The following is an 8,025-nucleotide window of genomic DNA, read 5'->3' as shown; positions in this document are numbered from 1 at the left end:
ACTTTGGCCATAACGGTCATGCTCTAGAAGACACTTAAATAGCAGAGGGGATTTCAGAAGTGACCGTATCCAGAGGTTGCCAGTGACAATTCATGAGTGAATCGTAGAGTTCTTCGCTTGTCTCCGTGAATTGTCTGTTCATTTCATCAACATCCAAGTAGAGCTGTGGATCTGAAAATAAAAGCCTGGTAAGTCCAAGTATCAAATCTGAGGCATGCGCACAAAAAAACTTCACGTGAAATGGCTAATAAAATGTATTTTAAGCTAAGTGTAATAAGCTATTAGATCTACTAATTTTAGTGAGGTATTTAGTCCTCTAAAATTTTGAGCCTCACAACTCCAACTTTTGGGAATTTGTATATTAGAAGGCTGGGACTAGAACTGTCTTTCAAGATAAAGACAAAGACAATGTTTAAGATAGTAAAGATAACGTTTACGGATAATCAGCCATGAAACCCTCCCAAGAGTCATTTAATTCACTTCTACGGCAATACACGTTACATAGGATAGTTTCTAAACACTAACACAAAATGCCTCCACGTGAGGAACTTTGCAAACCTTCCAGGACACAAATATGTTTTGTACCGTATTTGTAAGTGCAAGCTGAATCCTCCTTTTGGAATCTGCAACATAAGCTTTTACCTCAGGGTGGAGAACAAAGCTTTTGCATATTACTGAGTTTCTAATATAAAATCTGTTTAGCGGAACCAATACAAAGAACAAAATTCTGTCTTAGACCATTTTCAAATGGGAATGAAGGCACAGGTACAAGAAACCTGCTGCGAAGCATTGACAGTGTCCCGTTTTACTTGATGCGGTCAGTGTATGCTGTATCAGCTTTAAAACCCCAGCTGATTGCAGATCAACCCCACAGAGGTTTGACCTCAGCTGAATTTTCAAGATGTTCTTCATCCAGTAGAGGTTGGCTTGTATTGTTAAAAGGCACAAGGATGGCTAAACTCAAGTGACAATGATAGAACCCTTATTACCGTCAGTAATTAGGTCATCACCGATTGCAGTCATAACTGAAGATTCCTGAAAGACAGAAAAGGCTAAGTTTAATCATAACTCATTTCAGAAAGCATCACAGATTCAAAGTGCTGCAGTCTCAACCCATTCCTTCTTCCTACAACTACAAGGATAGATGGCATTTTATCTACTTATTTTTAGAAGAAAGCCAATATTACAGTACAGGTTGGAAGGGACCTCCGGAGGTCACAACTAATACATTGACCACGATAAGACCACTTACAACAACTGTTTAATTTGCTTTAAGCAAAGCAAATCAGAAGAACAGGAACAGAAGAAGCGTACGCAATTATGCTGTCAAAACCATTCTTTGGTATGTGTGAACAAATAATGGTGTATAAATCACTAATTCTATGGATTTACTATTTAAGCACTTAAATACAAACACCTCTGAATGGAATCTGCTCTTTTAACTTCACACTAAGCAGAAAGCATGTTTTCAACTTCGGATTCTTTTTGCTGATTCACACAAATCTGTACAACGTATTATCTGTGAAATATTTTCTTTACAGCAAGCGTGCACTATCTTTACCTCAAAAACAGCTGGAGCCATTAAAGAATCTCCTAAAGAGCAGTCTCCAACAGCTTGCATGCTGTCATAGGGAGCATAGGAGCTGTAGTTGTAGTCAGCGTAAGCATCTTAACTCCTCTGCGAGTGGTAGTTCTGGTAATCTTGGCAATAATCATTATAGTTGTATGACTGGTACCGCTGCAATTCTGCTTTCAGTCTGAAACATGAGAAGTTGCATACAGTCAGAGAACAAGAGACTGTAAACCCAGTTCTGAACTTAAACAATTTGTCAGCTTACGTACTTCAAAGCTTAAAAGGAAGCTTTCCTAAACAGTCACCTAAGTGACAGCTTAAGTCACAGCTCAAAACCTCATTTCTATAGAAGCAAGCATCCTCACCTTTGCCAATACCAGAAGGAATTGTTGTCATGGATTAACTCCAGAGCCTTGACATGGTTACCTGTACACATCAAGTATTTTTAGCGTTGGCATAAGCAAGCTGCTGCTAAGTCTCTGTGCTTTGCTAAAGATTGATTTAAGACCAGAGACATTTATCAAGCACAGCTGCTTTAAAGATGCAGTCTTAACCCTTCTATCTTTTGTTTGGTTAATTACTAGATCTTATTTCCAGAAAGAAGTGAATGGAGTCAGATTATCCATTTCAAAGAAGCATCTGACGCTGCCTGTCAGTTTGCCATGTCTACCTCCACCTGCTCAGTTTTTTTGTTTGTTTAAAGTCCATTAAACATTCAACAGCTGCCAACTATACCGCTCAGGTGAAGTCAGTCTTGCTTAACAACACAATCGCGATTCTCCAGCGTGACGCCTTATTATTAGTGGGAGAATTACAAAATACACTGGTTCTTAAGAAGAAAGGGCCAGCTGATTAGCTTTCACTACTTTCCCTTTCAAGATTTTCTCAGGGGCAGCTTCAGACTAATGACAAGAACCAAGACAAGTGCTATCTGTACTAAAACTGAGGTACACTGCATAAAGAACATTCAGATAACCCAGCTGCATATTCAAAAAAATCCGCTGTTTAGACTTGTCTTCACTGATTCTGTACAGGCAGACCTCCTGTGGTTGCAGTGCCCAGTTTCTCTGACTTGAATTGGGGATGCAGAGAAGTGAGTTCTATGCTTTTGGGGAAGAATACAAGCTGAAGGCATTCTGAAATAGCTTCCAAACTCAGCAAACATGAGGGACAAACTAATCCAATGGCTGGGTATTTCAATGCTAAGAGAGCACGGTACTCAGCCATTCAGAAACGTATTACTGATGTGTATTTTAATACCTACATTTGTTTCAATACTGCAAAGCTACACAAGTTCTAATAAAGAGGTAATCCATTGTCTTGTTACTGTAGTAAACAAACAGAAGATACATCATCTTAGGTCTTCTGCTTCCAACTGCACTCTTCCTACATACAGTTGTGTAGGGAAGGAAAATCTGAAAATACTGTTGACGTTCTTCTGGATAGCCGAAGCAAGAAAACATGTTTGTGGCTTATTCTTGTTTTCAAAATAAAACAATATTAATTTAATCAAAAAATTTTGGCAAAGAAGTTTGGACAGTGCTCTCTTGGAGAAGAGCATTTCCATTCTAAAGCAGAAGGAGGCAACATTTGCAGAATTATGCTAGGTAAACAGAAACAGAAGTGTCATTTTTTACTATTTAACAGAACACACAAGCTAACCTCATGAACATACTGAAATTGTTTATATGAAGTCCTGTTTTGTCAGTATCCTGGATCAGAGTTCATCAAATTTGGTATCAATTCTTTAACCGTTCAGAGACCTGAATTGCCTTAAATAAGTGATAGAACTGAGCCGGTAGAGTAAGAAACCCTCTCAGGAAGTGCTAAGCTTTAAACTCCCCATTGCCCTAAGCTCATGAAAAGCAAAGAATAGCATTCTAAACCTGTTCTAGTAATAACGCCTTTGGCTTTCTCCCTGCGTTCCCATTTTTCCCCCCCACTTCTTTCCTGTCAACCCACTATAAAACTAGTTATGTGCTTCTCTCAAACTAGAGGGAAAGCTCTAAGAACAAGAACTCCCTAGCATATAAAACCACTTCTTGTCCCTTCTACCTTATGCAGGCCCAAACCTGAAAATATTTACCAATGCATTCAGCTTTGCTACTGTTGAGAAACAAGGCTGGTTACAATGGCAGCTAAGCCCAAGTTGCGCTGTCTGGCTAGACTTAACAGTTGGATTCCCCCAGCCATCCTGAAGCAGGTTGATGAATCCAGGGAGTCAAAACATAGGACTTCTGCATTTCTGGTTTTGTAGACTGCATCCTGTGTACAGCCACTACAGCAAGGGCCACAGACTTTCCAAAGGCAGAGCTACAAGAATCTGATTATTTAGAATAACTGTATCAATGCACAACTCCTTGGTTACCTTTTAGAAATTCCTATGCTCAGCCGGATTCCTTTTCCCCCCAGACCTGGTGCGTTCTGGCAGTCTTGCAGTGCCCTCATCTGATCACCTTGCTCACCAAATCTGACATAGGCATACCCTCTACTATTTTCAAAAGGGAGAAAACCAATTCTGGTATGCATAACAGTTACAAAGCTAACGAATTCAGTTTCTGTCTTCTACAAAAAACAGAAGATAGCAGCTACTATAGCTTCTATTACTTAAGCAACCTCTCTGGCATGTGCACGTGCACAGAAAAGGCTTTCACCAAATTAAAAAACTTGGGCCAGGAGCAAAAAGCTTATTCCTTGGTAGCATTAAGATGCAACTCACTGAGAGCCAGCAAAACAATACATTTTAAGTGCTCTCTGCGTAAGTAATCAGATTCCATATTTCTGCATATACAGCAGTTAATCAGTTAGCACTAACCCACTCCTTTTGGAGCCACAAACTTTATTGGTCACAAACACCAAGAGCTGGCTGTAATTATCTGAACCAGTATTAACCGGTACCTCTGAACTCTTCAAACAAAAATATCTTTCAGGTGCTCTTAGAAGAACAACATCAATTGCCTGCAACAATTTGATGGCTTTGCTAAACGGAGCACTGAAAAGCACAGTGGTACAGTTTCTTTTGTAGCCTGTTCAGAAATTATAGCCCCATGCCTACAGCTTCAAATCAGGCCAAGCTTACCAGCCCAACTCTTACAGCTTAAGTTCACTGCACTCGAATGCCTTCAAGACGTGCTTTTAGGAGCCATGGAGAAGAACCCTCTGGTAAGACCACCATTATAAAGTACTGAGTGTTGTTTTACACTTAAAATAGAACTATCTGTTACAGTCATTCATCAGCTTTCCCTAGGCTGCTGCTCTCTCACTACTGAATGTGATCCTGCTTTCAGTTTCCCACTAACTTTTTCCCCCAGCGTTTATGGCCTCTTTTCATCTACGACACTTTTAAGGGACTACACTGTGTTGAAAAATGCTGGTTAACATTTCCTTTTACACAAGGTGCCTCATCGAATTTTCCTGACTAAACCAAACCCCAGAACCTTAACTAGAAGAGGAAGCACACAAACACACACGCCTCCCTGGCCACCATATCTCCCCAAAACATATCTGTTCAGTAACAGACCAACTGTAAGAATACTGCGATTAAAATCAGTATAGCTCTATACACTGCTTTTGTTCGGGATTACTAGCTAATGTCCTTCCCCTTACCCCTTCTGGAATTAATACTGAATTCTGTACTCCAAAACGCGGTTCTTAAGTCATACAAATGACATTTAACAATCAGAATTTTTCCACACAGTGATCCTCAATAAAAACTTCAATCCTCTACTGCAGTCTTTCAACAAATTAAAGGAATACAAAACTGGCTAATAACTGTTCAGTGATTTTTGGACCTTTGTAGCACTAGAGTAACAGCAGTACACTCTGCAGCATAGTTGCAAGTACGTGGGAATAATCTCTTTTTTTCTCTGAAAGGTGTGAGGCCTCTATTTCACCCTACTAAAGATTTTACCACCAACTGTACTGCTAGCATTGAGACACTGCAACTTCTGTGCTTGTATGAGATGCAGGACAGGTTCCTTAAGGTGTCGCAATTTTTTGTCTAAACCTAGTGTTGAGATCAAAAAAGGGATTGCTACTAATTGCGTACGTATCAATAACCAGGACAGAAGACATGCTGCATATAGGAATTAAACTTTTTCTAAAGCTCTAGTACATGAACATATCAAATCCCGCAGATTTTTTCTAGTATGGTTTCAGAGGTCTTACTTGATGGACATAAGCGCACAAGTGAAGACAAAAGATACTCTGTTTACCTGAAGTACTGGTTTGCAAGTACTGCTTCTCTTCTGTCCTTCCCAAAATAAACTGTGAGGCAGCTGCAGACTCTGCACCTGAACACTCTGAGTGAACACCGAATGTAAATGATGGCAAGGCAGCATTTTGTGGACGCAGCCGCAGCACCAAAACCTGCAGAAATAAGTGAATGTCAAGTCCGTAACCCACGGTGTATCTGCAGTACGTGAAGGTTTGAACTACATTCTAGTCCTGATCTTTCCAGTCAAAACTGTTTAACAAACAACCCACCAAACAGTAAAACAAACAAGAAAACCCCATGCTTCCACTCTACATAAAACTTTTCACAACTGTGTTTTCTGCCCACCACCTGGCTTTAAAAAGTATACGAACTTCTTTGAAAGATCATGTTTTTAGTCTGAACTCCAAATGAACAACGTGTAGGGCATGTAAAGAACAAGCACGTCATTAATGAAAGCTTTTCTCTAAAAAGGATAAACTTATTCTTGGGGAAAAGTGTGGAAACAGATGTTATCTAGGCAATATTCCTACAGGAAAAACGAATAATTTTGCCACACCTCAAAGGAAAAAATAATTGTGCTTAACAGGTAAGAAAATAAAAAAAATCAGAGCAAACCAAAAAATAAATCACAGAATATGCATCCTCATTTTAATCATTAAGTATTACCTCTGAGCTCTGCTTTGGTGCTTGGCTTTGCACTTTCACAGGCTACACACTTCGTGGCCTCTGCTTTGTTTTGAACCAAGCAGGTCTCCCAATCCCAGCTTCCTTCAGGCTTCTTGAATTTGTCTAAATCCAGAAATTCTCCAGAAGGAGCAGAAAATGCAGATGCACTGCTACTGGTCACAGGTGTTGGACCCTCTGTGAGACAAACAAGACAGTTAACCATCCTGTTTGAACATGAACTATAAAATGAACATTAACTTTTAAATTTGATTTGTCAAATCCCACAGAAATGTTCAAAATTACTCCGCAACTCCCCCCCCCCCGCCCCTGAAAAAAATAAAAGCCACCAAAAACCCACAAAGAAACAAACAAACAAACAAAAAAACCAGAGTGGAACTCAAAGCTTCCAAACAACACACAACTCTGTTCAGCACACAAGCTTCTGCTGCTGTTGACGACAGTGTAACCTCCATAAAGAGGCCTGACAGGTGCCTTTTAAAAAAAAGGTGCCTTTTAAGAGAGAAGCAGAAGATAACGCTTCAAATTCAAAACCGGAAAGACAAGAATGGCTCTTCCCTTCCACAGCACACGCAGAAAACTTTTATCCTAGTATTACTTGCATCGCTCTTCCTCCTGACAAGTGCAACGTAACCGTGCAATTCACTGCACCATGGTCACAGTAAACCCCTCATTTCCAAAATTCCTCCTTGCAATGGCAAGAGCCTCAGACAAAGATGCCGACTGACCGCTCAGAGGTTGGAAGTCCAAGAGAATCAACTCTGTCTGAAATCCATTATCTTACCTCAGGAAATTTCAGTCTTACCGCACAGGATGAATACAAAAGCCCGGTCTAGTCCATCTTAATTTGTTTCTTCCAGGATATATTTGCACAGGTGTTTTTCGATGTAATGGCATGTTAAATGACATTTAGAGTCAAAGTTAGAATTAGAATCGTATTTTAAAAACAATACAACCACGCTCAAAATCAATTACGGTCACACACAATGGGAAACAACCCAGTACTGCCCTGAAGAAGTTACCCAGCGGGTCACTCGCTTTCTTGAAGCCTACCACTGACCTTCATAGGCATCTCTCTGCTTTAGCTTAAGACTAGTTAAGACTACACTGTCTTGAAATCTGGCTTCACATCTCCCCTCAATTACATACAAACGGTGAGTAGAGGCATTTTGGACACATTCTGTAATTTTTTTTACTTATTTTTTGAAAGAGAAAAACGCAGTCATTTTTAACTCTTTCTATGGAGTTCTCATTTTCGCCAGTGAAAAATCACTATGTTGTTTTTAAATTAAGTCACCCACTTCAGCCATCTTCCCTCACCAGCTGCAAAGCCGGGGGTATCTGCATTGATCCAGCTCCGTACTAATACATTTCACAATCAGTTCAATTTATGCGACAGGCTGGAACCTGGGCTGAGACCTCTGAAGTGCCTGTAAACCAATCCTGCAGACAGCCGCTAACCCATCAACCGTACCTGGGAATCGTGTTGCTTAAAATATTCCATATATGCAACGTACTTTTATTCTGTACAAGATTCACAGAGGCTAGGATG

General features: G+C 40.0%; 1 protein-coding gene across 1 annotated transcript; it reads right to left on the bottom strand.

Annotated features, from left to right (window-relative positions):
• LOC310891000 (uncharacterized protein C6orf52) lies at positions 1–6,136 on the bottom strand. Its single transcript, XM_083853309.1, has 4 exons — positions 5,788–6,136; positions 1,562–1,757; positions 990–1,035; positions 1–171 (listed from the first exon to the last, which is right to left on the bottom strand). Exons 2-4 carry the CDS (start codon positions 1,619–1,621, stop codon positions 35–37), a joined length of 243 nt encoding a protein of 80 aa, XP_083709435.1. The 5' UTR covers positions 1,622–1,757; positions 5,788–6,136; the 3' UTR covers positions 1–34.
• Between the last annotated feature and the right edge of the window lie 1,889 nt (positions 6,137–8,025).

This window comes from Anser anser (assembly GCF_964211835.1).
Source record: "Anser anser genome assembly, contig: HAP1_SCAFFOLD_76, whole genome shotgun sequence".
Taxonomy (NCBI): Eukaryota; Metazoa; Chordata; class Aves; order Anseriformes; family Anatidae; genus Anser; species Anser anser.
This window is presented reverse-complemented; position numbering and strand designations above follow the sequence as displayed.

Bases quoted from the DNA above. Each gene is read 5' to 3' on its own strand.
- LOC310891000 (XM_083853309.1), bottom strand. From the start codon at position 1,621: ATGCAAGCTGTTGGAGACTGCTCTTTAGGAGATTCTTTAATGGCTCCA. The intron at 1,036-1,561 runs GTAAAGATAGTG...TCTGTCTTTCAG, and splicing joins TGGCTCCAGCTGTTTTTGAG to GAATCTTCAGTTATGACTGC. The intron at 172-989 runs GTAATAAGGGTT...TTTTATTTTCAG, and splicing joins TGATGACCTAATTACTGACG to ATCCACAGCTCTACTTGGAT.